The sequence below is a fragment of the Microtus ochrogaster genome, chromosome 10, assembly GCF_000317375.1.
Source record: "Microtus ochrogaster isolate Prairie Vole_2 chromosome 10, MicOch1.0, whole genome shotgun sequence".
NCBI lineage: Eukaryota > Metazoa > Chordata > Mammalia > Rodentia > Cricetidae > Microtus > Microtus ochrogaster.
The window spans coordinates 28,617,186-28,636,954 of record NC_022016.1 but is presented as its reverse complement, the minus strand read 5'-3'; the positions used below and the strand labels follow the sequence as shown (position 1 = coordinate 28,636,954).

Genomic DNA, 19,769 nt, shown 5'->3' with positions numbered 1-19,769 from the left:
GTATGCTTTTGTTGTGATGTTTATTGTGAAATACTTTAGGTGGGACAGAGAAACAAGCTATTGAGTTTTCACATATTACAGACAGTGTACTTCACCTTTTCAATCCCCAGTTTTTGAAGAGATTGCTCATGCTCTCGTCCCTTTTACAGATCCCTAAAGGGAGGGAGGGAGGTGATTTTGAGAATAATCATCAGCAAAGCGAGAGATGAAGGCACAGGGCTTGTCTGATTGACAAGGAGGGCTCAGATTTCCAAGGCTGGCAAGAGGAAAGGATGCAGAGTGATTATATCAGATACCTAGAGCTTGGTTCGACAGGCAGAAGGCGGCTGTTGGTAGCTTAGGAAAAGCTTCCTGGAGAAGTTAGTATGAATTAGCATGAGGAAGGGCTTTGGAGAGGCTGTGAATAACTTAGGCTCTGAAGAGGGGGTATGAGCCCACATCCATTTTACTTCACTCCCCTCCCACTTAATACAGTGGTTATCAAACCCCAGGACTTAGCTCATGATAGGCCAGTGCTGTACCACTGAAACAAATGCCCAGCCTGGGAACTGCTCTCAGGACGATGAACATAGCGGTGGAGAGGAATGGTAGGGTAGACTGAGCCAGCCTCACTAGGGGCTTTGGAATGCTCATCTCAGCACCCGGCTATGACTCTGACTTGTGCATGGCTGGTCTTTATATTAGGTAGCATTCAGGCTTTGGAATCCTTTTTCCTAGCTTGGTCATAACACCAGGTGAACTTAATGAGAATTCCCAGGGTACTTTAAAGGTATTTTTGACTAGAGTCTGTCCTACATGGTGACTGTCTGGAAGGGGTTTTAAAATAGCAAAGAAGCTGATTACCTCAGTTTTCAGAATGTTTTTGTTGTTCTGTTTTTAAACTAGGGAGTTTAGAAAATGGAGACTTTTCAAGTTTTCTTATGTGGTCAGGAAACTCTTGGACCAGTTTCACATATCCTTACTGTTGCATGATGGGAGAAATAAATAGTTTTGATCTCCGATTTCCACCATTGAAAGAACCTGTAGATGCCGAAGTAATGTTAGCACTAAGTACATGTAATTGAAAAAAACAAAGGGGAGGGGCGATCAAACATGTGCAGAGCTTTACTGCCTGTTGTAAGTAAAGATAAAGGCTACCTTCCTTTCTTTCCCTGTGAGAGCCATGCTCCCATCAAACGGTTCCTCACCATTATCTCTTGTAGCTCAGTGTAGGTATAGAATATTCTAGATTAATTTATGAAAGTGTGTTTTCATAAGTTACTGTGCTGAGAATAACAGGATGAAAAGCAGACTTGAATTGGCACAATTGATGTCTAAATTAAGAGGTGAACATATATGAAACATTATTTTTCTAAGCCTTAAAATTAATGGCTCCGTTTCACTGGAATGTGGCCTTTTTTTCCTTTCCAACAAGCCTCAGAGCCAGTGGGTTCTATAAATAGTGCGCAGCCGGGTTGTCTGTGGTAGATTGAGTGGAGCAGAATCACCTGTCCTTAAGTGAAGGGGAAGTAGCTTTACATTTTTAGTAACTGAATTGTTGGCCAGCATAAAGGTAAGGGCCATGTGAGCAGCTTATTTATAACTTCTCATAAAGGTGTGTGTCTGCTTCAAGCGGAGAGACTGTCTGGGTGCTGGGGATGTAAAAGTGCAGTGGAATCATTTTCCATCAGCATCCTTCCCAGCTTAGTCACTTCAGTAGAGACTGTTTGCATCCATCCCTGGGGCCTTGCAAAGAAGGGGCGTCAACAGATCAGCTTGTTAGTGTAGTCACCTACTTAATAGAGGGGATAAGGCCGTTAAGTTTGATTTGATGCGTGATTTTAGACAAATAGGAATATTTGAGTATTAAATCCTGAATGTATACTGGACATACATTTGTCTGTTTTAACCTGTTGGGTGTGGTCATCCTGCTACATAGTTGGGCTCTTATCAAACTATTTCATGTATATAGAACACTTTATCTCAGGTTAACTATAAGATGAACTGTAAAATTAAGAACACGGGGTCAGACTAAATTTTCTGGCTACATTGGGAGAAAGGAAGGACAGCAAAGCATTTTCATGCATTTGTGGAGGAGACTTCAAGTCCTTTTGTAGATGTCAGAGTCCACTCCATGCTTAGATTTCCTGTGGATCATGTACAGCCAGGCCTTTACCTCTGAAGTTGAAAACTGGAATTTACTAAAATGTAAGGGGATTGTTTTTCGGCCTTCCTTTTGTTCCTTATTGTTTCTGAGCCTGGGTTTTCCGATTGCTATGTTGGTCATTTCTATAGCTAAAAAGTAAACTTTGGCTTTCGGGCCACTATCAAAGCTCTGTTTAGTTTTCGGGCCAGTTGAAGTAAGGGAGAGTGATGCTGTTGAGGCCTCGGGGCAGCACTCACTCTAAAGCATGCTGGGTTCACAATTTATATGTCATAAAAATGTTCACTTGATTTCGTTCAGGGACAAAGCTGACATCCTATGCAATCATTGCTCTAAAAAATACTATTTGTTGGTCCTGTTATTGTAATTGAAAGATGCCACTTCACCCCTGTTAGTTTATGCGAGCTGTTTCTGGTGAAGCTGGTAGAGACTGGTTTCACTCTAGTGGCAGAATACTCACAGGGGGTTTTGATTCCCTTTTAATTTGAAGTCCCAGGATTAAGGATCATTTGTAGTATAATGTAACAGTGTGGGCAAATACAGCCTCAATGCGCCTTTGATATTTAGGAGAGAGAGTGCTTTTATACACAGCAATCAGTTATGAAACGCTTGACTGCTCTTCTCACTAAACTTCCATTTCCTTTTCCTCCCTTCTCCCACATCCAGAAGAGAGGCCTGCATGTAGTAATTTCATTTTATTTCATTTAAAACCATTTTTTTGAGATGGAATTTAAGGTAGTTTTTGAAGATAGATGCCAAGATAGCTAGTTAATATTGTTTTAAAATCAGGCTTTTAATTACAAATACTTACATTTATGCAAAAAAAAACCCCTACATGTTAAATTTGGAAAGATTAGATTGGAATTGCCTCAAATTCAATTAAGCCCCACTGCATGGACGTGCTGGGAATATGAAGACAATCACTGTAAATTTGCGCAAGCTGACGTGTTGCATTACCTTGCTCGACTCTAACGTATGGTACTTTTTGTGTCCATATTGCAGACGGCAACTCCAAACTAACATGGCAGTCAGACTGTGTGATGTGGCTTCTCTGCTTAGAAGCGGTTCGTGGGCAGCAGAGCCTTGGACCGGGGTCTGTGGGATTTTTCTTAAATTCTGTAGGCTACTTTTTTTTAGCATGTTGCAGAAGTGCCGAGGCCATACCAAACACTTGAACCTTTAATTTGGCGTACTAATCATTCTTACCTACAATGGTATGGCCATCATTAAGAATTTAAAAGCACATTGCAATTTTTAACCGTGGTGGTATATGTAGATCAGAACTGTGCTGTTATATGTAACTGAAATAATCAAAATTAGGATTTAGTGCAGACTCAAAAGAGTGACATGCTTTTTAAAAACAAAAACAAAAACAAAAGTTTTGGTATGGTCTGAATACTAAGTTACCGTAATTCTTTACATCCTGTTTACTATGTATTTTTTTGGTTACTACATTTTGAAGTTATTTACAATTCTTGATGCAAAAAAAAATTTGAAATTGTAAATCTGGCTGAAAATTATTTGCCCAGTGACTGCTGAAAGACTGCATTCTGTGAACAGTTGTGTTGAGCCTATCAATGGAATATGCATTATTTGGAAAATATAGCACATTAGTATCATTTTATTCAGAGCAGATGGTCCTATAGCTGAGAGATGCTGTGATTTTCAGTGCACACAGCCTACCGCAGCTGTTCACTTGAATGCTGGCTTAGGAGCTCATCTTGCCACCTGAACGTGGAAATAAATGTGCAATTAAGTGAAAGTGTTTGTTGTCCTTATTAAACCCTGCTAATTTCAGTCAACGAAATTTATACCTCACACGACATCCCAACGAGCTCTAGTCCGAATTTCACATTTGGGGTTCTTGTACTTTGTGCACGCACCCTTACTTTTGAGTGGTGGTTTATTTTATAGGCCTTGGCTACTTTCCTCCTGTAGTTCATTGTTTTTATAGTTGCTGGGCAGAGGTAGCTCTATGAGAATTTGGCTGTGAAAGAGTAATTCACAACTCACCCAGGAACTGGAGCAGTCACACTTTTACTAGAAAGTCTGGAGCCTCCCTTCTCATTTTCAAGTAATTTGTCAATTATAATAACTTGAAATATTTTTGATTTTTTTTCTTACAGAAATTTAAAGATTTATTTATTACCCTTTACTTTCTTAAGTATTCACTCAGAATACTTACCTGAGAAAAGTAATTTAAATCTTAAGGGGGGGAAGTTTTTTTTTTTTTTTTTGTTTTTTGTTTTTTGTTTTTTTTTTTTTTTTTGGAAAAGAAGATACTGAAAGGTTACAGATTATTTGACTATTTCCTAACTCTTCTGGCTTGAGTCTGTTTTTATCCTGACAGTGGTGATTCCTGTCCCTCACCATTCTGGATCTGGTCAGTTGGCCTGTCCCTCTGGTGCTGCTTTCTTATGTAAACATCTCTTTGCGGTAGAGATTTTATATCTGTAGATGTACCCTTTTATTTTTCTTAGGCAATTTGAATTTGAAAAGACATTTTCCCTGTTTCCTTATTGTCAGCCCTCTTTCCCTTCTACTTTGCTTTTTTCCCCCTTTATCAAATTCTTTGCCTTTCCTATGTGAAAGCCGGCTGAAGCTAGCATGCTCTCACTCAGTTGCCAGGTTGGAGCAGTTCTTTGGGGAGCTGAGGTGTATTTGATGAGACAGAGCGGAACCTTTTCGTTGATTCTTTGAGATATGGTTCCCCCATAGTCTTGGCTGTCCAGAGTTGGACAGTTATTAGAACATACTTTTGGAAAATTTGGGGGTTGTGGTTTGTGACTCCTTTGTTCAAAGACCATCAGATTGGTTTTAGGAAACTGCTTCTAAAATTATATAATAAATGGTTTTTAGAGAAGTTGGAACTTTTGAGGAAATCTCCCCCTACCCTGCTGTTCATATGCTGGTTGGTTTATGGACACCTTATTCCTTACATTTTCCACAGCCTTGAGCTGGCCTGTTTGGAGCAGTTGGTGTATTTATATTATTGATGTGGTGAGCTGGATATGCATTTTTGGTCTTAAAATTAGAGTCAAGGTAAAATATTATTCTGAATTGTTTGTGGATTCTGTTTTGATGCTATAGATCAGTTACTTGGTGGTGGTGATCAGCTGCCAAATTGACAAGAATGGCCGAACAGTCTGCAAGTGTGGACCAAATATTCATAGTTTTACTCCCAAGTTAACCTACCCTTTCACTCCTGAACATATAACATCTATTTTTTCTTTCTTACCAATGATAGAGGTACAAAATAATGTTAATCAAAAAAGCATTTCAATATGTAACCAAAACAGTACATGTTGACAAATTTTATTTTTGAAAGTACCTTTCCCCTTGATATTTGTTAATGGATGCCTGTCAGTCTTAGATAATTGACTCTTACGAACTGAAGAATCCTCTTCAGAGTTACTATGTCATTTTTTTTCATTTGTTTTGGCAGCATGTTAAGCATTTTTAATTTTTAGAATGACTTTTAGTTAGGACGCAATTCTGCGCCCTTTGGTATTAAATTGCTTCCTCTGGACACCGCAGGTGAGTTGAGGGTATATAACGAGACCCACGATATCAGTCTAGAAGCTGTTTAAAATTTAAATTGTGCTTATGTGCATGTATGGAATATGTATGTGGAAGTATAATTGTAGTCTTAAATTGAATAGCTTAATATGAAATACAATTAGCGTAGGTGTTGCACTTTTGTTGAAGCTTTATTGTAATCTCAGCAGAACGACTTGTGTTTAGTGACAAGTGTTTAACTCTTGGGTGGAATCTCTAATAGCTTGTGAAATATGAGTTCTGACATTTCTTATTTTCTCTGTTTTTAGCAGGTAATTGCTGCCATGGAAACACAACTGTCTAATGGGCCAACTTGCAATAACACAGCCAATGGTCCAACCACGGTAAACAACAACTGCTCCTCACCGGTTGACTCCGGCAACACGGAGGACAGCAAGACCAACCTAATAGTCAACTACCTTCCTCAGAACATGACCCAGGAGGAACTCAAGAGTCTTTTCGGGAGCATTGGTGAGATAGAGTCCTGTAAGCTTGTAAGAGACAAAATAACAGGTATGCAATTTCATGGAGACGATTGACATTTAAAGAACCATGGGTCAGGATATTGAGAAAATACTTTCGTATTAATCATTCCGTGCCGAACCTTTCCATAGCTAGGTTTTCTGTTACTGTGTAAGCAATTTGAAACTAGTTTGAAGAGTCTCTTTTAAATCATGATATGCTTTTGGGGGTTGTCTCACACTCTATAGGACAGGTGGGCCTGCAGCTCACTATGTAGTCCATGCTGAATTCATGGCAGTCCCACTTTAGCCTACGAGTGCTGAGACTGCAAGTGTGAGCCACCATGCCTAGAGAGCAGTATGCGTTTATTGGACTTTGAATAGTATATTCTGGGATGAAGGAAAATGCGTGTGTGTGATAGCAAAGTTCAGGTTATCCTTTGCTTCTTCAGTACCCTGAGCTTGTATAACTTGAGCATTTCAACAGTGAGCTGTAAGGAGAATATTTTTTGCTTTAGAAGGAGAAAGGGGGCTTACAGTAGTCTTTGGTTAAGTTGCTTTGGTCTTATGCTTACAATATGTATGATAAAGTACTGTCTAAACAATTGTGCTGATAGAATTAGAGAGAATAATGGAACTTTATGTTATATTTCTTAGTAAGAAAAAATGTGTGGCATATTTATTTTATTGTACAGTTGAAGAAAAAGGGTGAGAAATTGGGCCAAAGTAATGGCCCATTTGGCCAAATTTGAGTATTAAGTATTTGAAAAATCTTAGTAGCGCTTTTTTCTTTTAAATGCTTAAATTTTTATTTAAGCTCAAGCCTATTTAATAAGCGTGTTCTTAGCACAGGAGTTAATGTTTCCCACTAGAATTCTTTTAAAATGCTAAAACCATTTGACACAAAGTGTAGATAGACTTTGCTTGTCCTAGAACTTGCTCTGTAGACCAGGCTGTTAGACTGACTTTGAACTCAGAGAGATCCACCTGCCTCTGCCTCTGAAGTGCTGGGATTAAAGGTGTGTGCCACCACCTCCTGGCCACACTAAGTATTTGGACTGAATATGTTTCTTAAAGGAGGTGTGAAAAATGGGCCAGAGTCTGACTGCTCAAATGGTCATGTAATTGCAGACAAGTTAGTTCCTGGCTTCGCCTCTAGTTAACTGAAGTTGAAGAAAGCGACCATGGAGGGGGGGGGGTCTCTTAGGACTGGTTGAGATGATACTTGGAGCAGCTCTGTAATTGAGGCCCTGACACTCATTTTTTAAAGATCTCATAAGTACCTGGAGCAAACGTCTGTTTGAGCCTCACTGCTCTGTTTCCTGAGGCTACAGATTGAAGGCCTAAAATCTGTTCCCATCAGATTAAAAAGAAATCCATTGCCTCCAATATGTACTGAAAGGTTCTGTCCTAAGCTAATTATGTTGCCTCTGTGTTCACCGTATTGTCAGGATTTCTTCTTGTTGAAAACTTCAATGGATCTCATTTTCCTTCAGTCCTTTGTCTGTGTGTTTGGAGGAGCACATAGTGGGGATTGAACCAGGTCTCCACGCACACTGTAAACAACTTTCTGTCACTGAGCTACATTCCTGGCCATTTTCAGGTTTCATTTGCAAACTGAGGATGAGCAGTCTGTCAAATTAATAGAGAGCTTGAGAACTTGGGAAAAGTAGAAAACAGTTCTGTCCCCTATAGATTTTATCTTTAATGTTTTTAGTAAAACTTCTTTTTGCTTGTGGATTTTTTTTAGGCAGCTTGAAATAAGTAGTAAAGTATGATAAATGGCATGCAGGCTATAACATTCATTTCTGTGGTTGCTTGTTCGATTGCTCAGTGGCAACCCTACCATTATAGGATCAAGATAGTTGAATATTGTGTAAAATCACATTTCTTTTTTTATAATATTGGGAGTGGTAAGTGAAAATATTAAATAACGCATCCATCTTTCATATTAGACATTTGCCACAGAAAGCATCTTAGGGGATTTTCCAACGTCTTATCCCTGGGCAGACTTGAATCATCTTTGGGGTAAATTTGAGTTTTCAGTCTTCATATCTATTCACTCATTGGCTTCAGTGTGGGGGCAGTGGTGACAGAAACACGGCTTACCTTAAGCACACAGTTAGATGTTGAAGTGAAAGTGATTCTTGACGTCCCTTTGCTTCACCGTCTGTACAGTTATAGAGATTTCCAGTATAATTTCTATAAGATATCAGGCAAGCACATGAACTCATGGTGCACACAACCAGTGCACACACCCAGGCTAGACAAAATCCGGCATGGAGGAGGGAGCTGGACACACAGTCCCACCCCAAACTGTGGAGTGATTTGCAATTGTTAGCTGCTAAGAAAATAAGGGTGTAGCCCCTGGTAAGTCAACTATACTCCAGTAGAAGACTATACACGTAAGAATATTTTGGGCAAAACCTACTGGTCTTAAAGGGTTTAAGAAAAAAAAAGTGGGGGTACAAAGTTGGGTGAATAGAAAAGGCAGGGAGTGGATCTGGGAAGACTTAGTGGAGTGGTGATGTTGAAAATGCAGTGTATGAAACTTGAAACTCTTAAAGAACTAATAAAAATATAACATAGGAACCAGGTGTGGTGCTCACTCCTTTAATCCCAGGACTTAGGATGCAGGGGCAGGCAGATCTCTGAGTTGAACACCATCCTGGTCTACAGAATGAATTTCAGGACAGCCAGATCTATACAGAGAATCCTTGTCTCAAACTTCCCCCTCCCCAAAAATAATAAAAAAAATTAAATCAGAAGGCCTAAAATATTTTAGTATTGGATAAAATTAACATTTGTAGGCAGACTAGGCATCACTCTTTACATTTGAATTTTAAATTTCCATTGGAAGTTTTTCTAATAAAGTCACTGAGAAGATGAGGAAAGCAGTTATTCAGAGAGCAAGTAGCAGGCCCAGGGACTCCCACAGCTGGCGTCACAGTCACACTGCACTTTTCCCTTTCCTTTGAGATAGTTTCTTGCCTCCGAGCCCAGGCTGCTCTGGAAATGACCATCATCCTGCCTCAGCTTCCCAGTGCTGGGGATTACAGGTATGTGGTGCAGATAAAGGCTTTAAAGCCACAGAAGCTCTCAGAATTATTTAAGCACATATCAGACAGTGTAGTCTGAGGTTCTTGCCTCTTGGGGTTCGATCGGTGATGATGTGTGTGTTCCTATGATGAGCACAGTGGTAGGGAAGTGTAAGTTAAGAAGCCAGTGTTCAGAAAGATTAGATGTAAAGCAAACAAACAAAACCCCAGGGACCCAGAGACTTTGCAGGTGCTGATAGGTGGGAATATCAACTGTTAGGTATAACCCCTTGAGTGGTAACCAAAGATTGTTTCCTCCCCTTTAGAGAGAATAGCCCAATTCATTCTTAACTTCCTGAGAACTTTAAAACTGTCTGTTCTACGAGAACACTGTGATTTTCAAACATCTTTATAATGAGATTCTTCCTTCCTTTAAAAGTAAATGCAATCTTAACTCCTCAGGATTGAAATAGATAAATGCTATTATTTTATCAGTCTAATAAATACCTTCAAATTTAATAGGGTTTGTTTTCTGGGAAGTCAGTCATCACAGACACAGGCTGTTTTGATGAAGGTTAATTTAAAAATACAGCTCTTGTATGTCAGTTATTATTTGGGATCCATAGAGTGATAAGTGATCAAGAATTCAGAGACAAGTAGTTGACAACAGCAGGGTGGCCAGGCAGGTGGGTGGGTGGTAAATTAAAAAAAAACCCCGAAGTATCCATTCTGAGTGCTTGTGCTATTTAATCATAAGGGTAGTGGCAAAACTGCATGGCTTCCCAGGTCTGAAGCCTGGGATAAGCACTTTGTAGGTACTATCTATCCTGCACACACACACACACACACACACACACACACACACACACACACACATACATATACATCTATATGTATATATAGACATAGACATATATATTTTAGAGGTTAAATTTATAAAGTGACATTAGTATCAAGTTTATGGAACTATGATTAAAATTTGAATCACCTCTAACTAGTAAAATATACCATAGAAAAAGTGAATTTTCATTAGACATTATTTTCACATGTGTTTTTCCTTTCTAAAGGTTATGACTAGTCAGTCATCTGAAAGTATGATATTAACATTATAGAAACTTGTCCCAAAGGTTTTGGTAAAGGCTTACGAGTTTATTCCAGACTTACTTTTGTTGTGTTACTCAAATTCGGTATTTATGTGCATGGGGGAGGGCAAATATACGCATGCACACATGCTTGCATGCACAGGTTCTTGAATATGCTTGAAGGTCAGAGCAGTACATCCAAATTGTTCTTCACATTGTTACCTTGAGATTGGGTCTCATTAGATTGGAAACTTGTCCATCAGCCTTGGTGGGCTAAATATGGAACTCTCAGGATCTATCTGTCATTTAATGGGGTTTGGCCATGCCAGATTTTTTTGTTGTTGTTTTTTGTTTGGACTTTGTTTTTGTTTTTTATCATGGGTGCTGGGGAATTTGAACTCAAGTCCAAATATTGACGAACAGGTACTCTTGCCCATTGAACTATCTCTCCAACCAGTTTTAAAATACTGGTTTTTAATCTCAATCTCTCTCTCTCTCTCTCTCTCTCTCTCTCTCTCTCTCTCTCTCTCTCTCTCTGTTTGTGTGTGCGTGTGTATATATGTATGTATGATGCCTGCATGAGCTTATATGCACGTAGGTACTTGCCAGAGGACATTGGATCCCTGGGACTGGAGTTATAGGTAGTTATGCGTCACTTGATGTAGATTCTGGAACTGAACCTCTCTGGTCCTCTGCAGGAGCAATAAGCATTGTTAATTGATGAGCTGTCTCTTCATCCCTGAGCTAGGTATTCTTATAGAACAATTTTTGGTGTTAGTGTTGATTAATGCCAATACAAAATTACTGAAATTCTCTCTCCCTCTCTCTCTAGAAGTTAGACTATTATACCAGTGTCAGAGAGGAAAATTTTTAATTTATGAATACAGGAAATACATGAGATGCAAAGTAGTTGTTAGACAAGGGAGTGAGCACAATATTTTTAACAAGGAACAGTTTGGTCATTGAAGGATGTTAAATTACAGGGCAGTGTCTAGGAAATCTGTAGGGGAAACAAAATGAGAGAAGAGCTGTATTAGCAAGGTGTGCTTGTGTGAACTTGTCTCATGTATGCCATCTGTAATGATGGAGGTCATTCCTTTAGCTGGTGTAGGATGAGGGGTATATGGTCCCCAGGAGACTCTCGGCTTCCCTTTTGGGCAGAACAGGAGAGGGGAGGAGATTCCTTTTTGCATTTGTTGATTCTTAACCATCTTCAGCTTAAATAGTTCCTGTGTAAGAGTGGACCGTTTTAGGCTGATATTTGCTGGCTTTTCCCTCAGATACGAAGCAGAAATATCCACTACATTAGTTATTAGTAAGATAAACTACCATGACTATAGAAGGAACAGTTTATTTTGGCTATGGTTCCAGAGGGAGAGTCTGTGTGGCTAGCAAGGACAGTGTTGCCACAGGCAGCTGGCGCAGGAAGCTGGCTACCACATCTTACCTGTAAGCAGGAAGCAGAGAAACACCTGAAGTGGTACAACTTTCAATGCGTACCAAGCTCCACCTCCTAAAAATTAATAACTTCTACTGTTCCAGTAACTGGGGACCAAGTGTCAAAAAAAAAAAAGTCTATGTTTCTCATCTAAACCACACCTACCCCCCCCTCATCTTTATAATGTGATACGAAATCAGCCTACCTTTGATGTTTTCTCATTCACTGCCTTATAGACTTGACTATCATAGCACTAGCCTTTGTAGTTTTCATTTGTATTTTAATAAATAAAGCTTGCCTTAATTTCAGAGAATAAAGCAGCCTCACTGGTCAGCCTTACAGACCAGGCAGTTGTGACACACATCTTTATTCCCAGTAGCCACACTAGTTTGCCATAGAAACATGGTGGTAGTGGTGCTCACCTTTAATCCAAGTGTAATATAAAAAGGGAAGAAACAGCTCTCACACACAGTCTCATTCAGAGAATCCTGGAGGCAGGATCACCATTTCAGACTGAGGTTAAGAACCAGTGTCTGGCTGTTTTGCTTTTCTGACCTTCAGGTTGAACCCCAGTTTCTGTCTCTGGATTTATTATTATTATTATTAATTGTGCTACAAGCCTTTATTTTCTTAAACTTTGTTAAAATTCTGTATTGGCTGGGCCTTTTGTCATTACTGTTGGACTATTTCCCTTGAATATTCCTGAACGGGAGACTTGATCACTGAACTCAGAGCTGTGCTCCAGAGCTTGTCAGTTTCATTTGAGCTCCTTTAAAGCTAATTGACTTTCACCTGAGCACGCTGCATGCCGCTGCATTCTGTTGTGGAAACCCTTCTGTGAAAAGGTCAGCTTGAACAAATATTTCCTGGCATTTTATTTGTGAATGTCATTTGACTTGTTAGTTCTATATACCATGACTTAATTTCTATTTTTTTTTACTTCTTGCCTTTTTTCTTTTTTTAAAAAAGTTTTAGAATGTTAAATTTGACATCATTAGGGGGCCTCTTTATCACACAGACACACACACACAGAAACATACACACACATTTTAACTAAGCTTTGAGGCAAGGTCTAACTGTATAACTGGTCTTGAACACACTGTGTGGCCAAGGCCAGCCTCAACCACTTAGTCCTCCTCCCGGCATCTTCTGCGTCCTGGTGATACAGATGTGCACTATCATACCCAGCTTTGTAATCAGATATTATTTGAGGGCCCTAAGCACTGGTAGCCCTTCCCAGCATTGTGAAGAAAGAGATTCTCAGCTAAAAGGATATATTGAGGTCATAGCTGCATAGGGATCTCTTAGGCAGTATACCACCTTCATTTCAGTTTTTATTTGAAGACTTAACCATGACTATAATTTCAATAAATTTTTCTGCTTTGTACTTTATACCTCTTTGAAGAAAAGATTTTGCAAGATGGAGTTATTTAATTTAAGCTGTGTATCTGTTCTCTATTCTCTTATTAAATAGGTGTGATGAAGATTTACCAAAACTTTCTATACACCAGGGTGATTCAACTTGTGATTACTACTAAATTATGTCTCTTCTTGATAGAGAAGGTGGTTTTATTAACACTAGTTTTGAAGGTTTTAGCATTTAAATTCCATTCTTAGGAGCTAGGGAAGATGGTTTAATTGGTAAACTGAGCAAGCATGGGGACGTGAGTTCAGTCTGGATCCTCAAAATGTATGTGACAAAGCTGAGTGTGGCTGTTGACTCCTGTAATCCCAGTGTAGTGCTGTAACATAAACCTCAGGATCCTAGGGGTTCACTGGCCACTCAGTCTAGCTAAAAACAGCAATCTCTAGGCTCACTGAGCAACTCTGTCTCCAACGAGTCAGGTAGAAAGTGATACAGGAGGACACCAGGCATCTCCTGGCTTCCAAGCATGTATTGGGCAACCAAACACACGTGTATATGTGTGCGTGCAAACACACACACACACACACACACACACACACACACACGATATTTTTTACACATAGGTCAATGTCCATTCTCACCATTTGACTTATTTTTGTAGCCTTATTGGAATTGTTCAACTCTGAACTTCAATTTGGTTTTGGGAAAACATCTCCAAATAGATCTATTATCTGAGAATTCTTAGTGTCTCGTGATCTGGGAGGAATGCAAAACTTCTTTTCTAGCCTATATGTTATCATCATCACTAGGAGGTAGGACAAAGTAGGAATAGGAAGTTAAAGGAGACCAGGGAGTTGATTGATGCTACTATGTCAGCATTGGTGAGCTAGACCTCTGGTGTATAGGTGTGCAAGTGTGCATGTGTGTTGTTTGCATGCGTGTGCGTTAGAGTGACTCCATCTGGTTAGAACATAAAGTTTAGACTCCTTAGTAGGGTATTATGGACCTGAGCAGGTTGTTAAATTTAGCCATAAGGTATTAGTTGAATATTATCAAGAGTGCCTGCTTGCACTTTTATGGATGCTCTCTTCCTTATGAAGACTATCCCTTTAATGTAAATCACAATACCCTTGCTAAAATTCTGATTTTGTCAACTAAGGCATTCATAGAGAAGTACGGAGAGCATTGGCTTCGATCTAAAGAAGCCCAGTATTTCTGCAGTGTTAGCAGATCACAGGGCTGGAAGGAGGCAAAAAAAAAAAAATGCTGCCTCTGTTTTCTTTTCTGTTGAAACATCATTGAAAACATTTAAAGTGTTGCTTCCTTCACTCAGAATTTTACAGATTTCGGTCTGTGTGAGGATGAGGGCAGTTTCTGTGAGGACATGGTTAACTTAGCAGATGCAGTTTTACATCTTGTTTTCCTTTTCTGTTCAATCCTTATGCATGTTGTGAATTAGAGTTTATTTTTAGTTCTTAATGAGTCCTTTTCTCATTGTACTTTTTGTTGGAATTCAACATAGTGTTTTCATTTTAAAGGGAGCGTGTGTATGACTTACCAATTTTGTATTCACACCATTCTCCAGCTCAATTAAAATTTTATGTTTCTTGGTGTAGGATGAGAGACTTATTACCTTGCTCTTGCCCTTAATCTCCCCTAGCCTGTTTGACCTTGGACTCTTATCTTCAGAAGTCAAATCTTCCTTTCCAGAGAAAGTTTAAGGGAGGTGTAGAAGCAGGTTAACTGTAAACCAGAATTACTGCTAGTCTTCAAGGTCACTGGAAGGTCTGTTTCCACACACATTTTAAAGCCCTCTTAGGGAGGACTTTAACACAGGGGTTTGCAGGCTACTGTCCTCTGAAATCTTCCTGACCTTGGTACCAGCCTGAGAGGTTTTCTTAACACAGCTGTAAGAATGGTAGTTGCTCTTAGTCTGCTTTAACAGCATCCAAACAGGCTGTTTGTTGTGTCAAAAGATTCCTGATGACATCATAGTTTAATCCCTTGGAATTCTGACTTTTCTGTTGTGATCCAAGGGCTGAGGCAGCCCTCCTTTAAACACAATGTGGAATTCTTTTGCTCTGTTGAGTCATATAGCACTCACCTTTTCAAACATGATGGATTGGGATTTTTTTTTTTTAAATTGAGCTTTTTTTTAAGATTTTTTTTTATTTTTTAATTATGAATGATCCATGTCTATGTACACCTTTATTCCAGAAGAGGATATCAGACCTCATTTTAGATGGTTGTGCATCACCATGTGGTTGCTGGGAATTGAACTCTGGACCTCTGGAAGAGCAGTCAGTGCTCCCAACTGCTGAGCCATCTCTCCAGTCCTATGAATTGGAATTTAATGTGTTAATATCTCAAGGTTTTAGGCCAGATTTGTTTTAAACTTTTAAATTGCTGTTGTTTCTATGATAATAAGAGCTTATTTGAGGGATACGTCCATAAGTGTTAGAAAAGATGAAAATAATTGACAATACCGATTTGTAATTTTTCAAAATATATATATTTGTTTCTTCTTTTTAAGTGCTAGAAGCCAAAAACTTTGACAGAAAGACAAGGTAATAACCCCACTTTCAGGTTTTAGAACATCCTAATCTAGACCTGTTGTTAAAAGTCCTTACAAAGGGGTTAGAAGGATAATTCAGCAATTAAGAGTACTTGCTGTTCTCCAAGAGGACCTGGGTCAGATTCCTGATAACCTACATGAGGCATCACAACTGCCAATTACTCCAGCTCCAGAGGGTCTCACACCCTCTTCTGGCCTCCAAGGCAGGCATGTAATACACAGACATAATACCTATACACATAAAATAAAAATAAATAGATCTTCAAAAAAGTAGATTCAGAGTGATCTGAGCTTAGCTTCCTTATGCAGGTGAAGTTTTAGTCCTCTGAGTGTGGAAACCAGTGTATCTGGACCTGTCGTCCAGTGAGGGGTTCCTCGCGTTCTTTCCCTGGCCTTGAGCCAGACGGCTGTCTTCCAGAGGGTCCGCTTTTCTGTTTTCCCAAATAGGAGGGGACAAATGAGAATGAAAATTCCCTTCTGTAACTTGGTTTTCCCATTTACTATCCCCCTTTTTCAAGTACCCTTCCATTCACCTTTCAAGAAGTCTCTCTCAACCACGAGTGGAGTCATTTCCCCAGACAGTAGGAAAAATCAGTGTCCTCGTGAAGTCACTTTGGGAGATGCTGATATATGTGACCTTAGGAAAAAGTGGCGAATGGCTGTTTTCTGTGTTTTGCATCGTGTTGACTTGCACCTCTTCCTTTTGTATCTTGGGTCTATACCTTGGACTCCTGCCTTCCCATTTGGCATCAGCTGCATGCCTGCTGCTGCCGGAACATCAGTCCACTCCCAGTGACTGACTAGTCTTTTATATGCAGAAACTGGCTAGTGACAGTTGAAAGCAATTGCATGTGTTGTGGCTTAACAGAACACTTCCACCCCATTGTATGAAGTTAATATAAGAAATATATAAATATAAAATATAAGAAATAATAAAAATGTAATGTTTCTCATGGTTAAAGTCTCTCTCTCTTTTTTTTTTTTTTTTTAAAGTTAATTTTCCCCCATCCTGGGGATTGAAACCAGGGTCTTGTAGATGTTAACCTTGAGCTGGGAGGAAGATGTCCGGTGGCTGAGACTATCATTTACAGTCATCTGGTGATAGTGGTGCTGCTGGCTCCAGGAACCTGTTGTTTAGCCTGTGGGAGAATTTGGCTGTGGTTGGGAACATCTGTGCTGTTTCCTTCCTCCTTCATGGGATGATGTGACCATGTGTTGAAGAGAGAAGGAAGGTCATGGTTAAGGGTATGGTGAGAGCGGACAATGGTCATATAATGAGTGTTCAGAATATTCTAGGCTTCTGTGCACTGTTCCAAACTAGACTGTAGCAACAGTCTAATGTGGTTTGTTTGCTAATGACTTGCTGATTATACCACCTGGTAGTTGTTTTTGTTGCGGTCCTTTATGTCAACAACAACAGGAGTATTCTTTTTGGTTTAAATGGAAAGATTTCTAAGGACCCCGTGTGTTCAAGGGAAAGTTGTCCCATTCTTTTATTAGGACCACTCTTATGTAAATTCTCTTTTGTGCTTAGTGGATGTGAGGCTAGAAAATGGGCATTTCCTCCCTGAGTCTGCTACAGAAAGCTAAGCCAGTAAAGGACTAAGATCACTTAACAGTTTGCCCCAGGACCCAGCTTCTTTTTCTTACTTTGTTTTTAAAGACATTATCTCAGTCTAGCAGGCATGAGGCTTGATATTGAGCATTTCTCCTCTCCAGCTCTAGTGAATGCTGAGATTGCAGGCAAGAGCCCCCAGGCCCAACTGTTGTAGGCATTTGAAGAGTCAGTGGAAGGAGGAGATTGTGATGGAGACACTCTCTGTCTGGTCTGAAATGATGGTGTTTACTTCTCATTAACTCTGGAGGCTGGTTTATAGCTGCCTCCTCTTCCTTCCAAACACCCCTGTGTCTACTCCAGGAAATTCTTTTGGCTAATTAGCCCTAGTCGATTTGTAGTTCTCCTGATTTACACTGTAACGAAACGTGCTTGTGTAATGCACGTTTAGTTCTTTCTGAGTTCACTTTCGAACTCACCCTAAAGGAAGGTCATTTACTGCGTCACCGTGTCTTGAGAGTAACTCTTGTAACTGTGTAGCTTGCGTATTTGATACCTAAACTCAGTGTGCTCACCTCTGGTGAACTCCTCCACTGTGATGTGTTCAGTCACCTGGTACTGGCTTCATGTTCCCAGTGTTGTAAGAAACCAGATTCTGACAGAGTGGTGCCAGAACAGAGAGGTACATTGGTAGTGCCTTCCAGATCTCCTCACGGAATGCCCTCATCCCCACATGACTGTGTCTTCATCATGCCTGTCATCCTTGAAGATGAGCAAAACAGCTGGAGCAATGACAGAGAAGACCAGCAGCAGCAGTACCCTCAGACTTGCAGGTCACTTAGGCTGTATGCTTTTTTTTTTTAGCTCAGAAGTCAGTCAAGTTTTACAAATTCTGTTGCTTATAGGAATTGTGTGCCTAACTGGTAGTAAAAGAGACTCACTTGTGAATTACCTTCATTTATTCCTTTTGCCTATTTATTCCTCATTTAATAAAAGCCTTTCTGTGGCCATGTGTACACTCAGGCATTCTATGCCTTTTGGGTTCTGTGGTTCATGTCATTGGTATCTACTTAAAAAGTTTTAGTTGGCATGTGTTCATTGTACATGGCACTGGGTTTCATAGGGACATTTGCATACATTTATATAATGTAACTGCATATTCCACCCATGTTTCACCTCCTGTTTTTCCTCACTACCTTCGCTCCTGAGTTCCTTGATTCCAGTAGATGAGTTTATGTGTTCATAGCATATACACATGCATGATTTTATGTGTCTATGTGAAATCTAGAACCTACAAGTAAGAGAAGCCTAAAGTTCCCATCTTCTGATGTTGGTGTAATTTCATCTCTCTGCAGGTGATATAATTGTCTTCAGCTCAGCTCACCACAGTTGTCCCTTTCCTTGTGTCAGGCTTGAGTTCTCTTGCAAAAGATTTGTCTTATTTTATCTTTATTTGCAGTGTGTTTATTCCTCCTAAGTCTCTGCTGCAGAATGCTAAGTGTATTGTTTAAAAATAAATTCAGTCAATGTTATGATGATAACTTGCAGTTTCTGGAAGCTTATAGGAATTAGATAGCTGTCCTGGTGGTTTTACCTGAAAATACAGTGAGGGTTGGAGCATAGGAAGCCTGGCAAAGATGACACCAAACTTTGGGAGGTAGTGAAAAGAATCTTGCAGAAAGCCTTAATTAGGTGATAAATTCTTCACTTAAAAGATAAAACTCCTGTATTCCTTTAATGCTGGTACTCAGGAGGCAGAGACTGGTGTATCTCTGTTGAGTCCAAGGCCAGTCTGGTCTATAGAGTGAGTTCCAGGATAGCCAGGACTGTTATATAGAGAGACTCTGTCTCTGGGGTGGGGTGTGGGGGAAGAAGGTGGACCTGTCTTAGTTCCTAGTCACTTAATGAACACAGTTCTTAGTTGTTTGATTTTTTTTTTTTTTAATACTCTACCTCAAGTGTTTGGGGGTAACAATCAGTACTAAAAAGTGATTATATTCTGGTGGAAAGATTCTACATTCAATTTAGGACAATCTTTGGATAAATTTTGATGACTGAGATTACTTTTAGTTTTTTTTTTTTTTGTTTCTGTTTAGCTGAACTTCTGAAGACTATCTAAGAGAAGAAATTCTGGGTTAATATTCATGTTGTAATGAGTGAAAGAAATTACATTCAAATTGTTAAGTATTATGGCATAGTTGAATAAAGATTTAATTTGTCATATTCTATAGAGTTAAAATATCTCCCTTACAAAGACTGCTGCTGCTGTCCATGGTAGCTCCCACCTGTGATCCTCAGCATAAGACGCAGAGAAGAGATGATCTTGAATTCAAGGCCAGCCTTGACTATATAGTGAGACACTGTTTCAAAATCAAAAATAGATAAAACATTGGTGGCTATCAACAATATTTTCATTGCAGATAATTTGAGAAGTATTTGAAAATTTGAATGCACGAATAAGTCACATCTATAGATGCGCCAGACAACTTTTTCATTTTACTATTTATTTATTTATTTATTTATTTATTTATTTATTTATTTATTTATTTATTT

At 39.4% G+C, this 19,769-nt stretch overlaps 1 protein-coding gene across 14 annotated transcripts in view; it reads left to right on the top strand.

Moving 5' to 3' along the window:
* Positions 1-19,769, top strand: part of Elavl2 (ELAV like RNA binding protein 2) — a 157,694-nt gene that overhangs the window by 85,598 nt on the left and 52,327 nt on the right. For 7 of the 14 annotated variants that reach the window (XM_013348257.2, XM_013348258.2, XM_005352726.2 and 4 more), the window contains 2 exons: positions 3,146-3,236; positions 5,971-6,214. In XM_013348257.2, the coding sequence (XP_013203711.1) occupies positions 3,165-3,236; positions 5,971-6,214 (316 nt within the window). In that variant the 5' untranslated portion in view covers positions 3,146-3,164. The remainder of the gene's footprint in view (positions 1-3,145; positions 3,237-5,970; positions 6,215-19,769) is intronic. The other 7 variants (XM_005352730.2, XM_026782026.1, XM_013348260.2 and 4 more) reach the window with 3 other exon arrangements.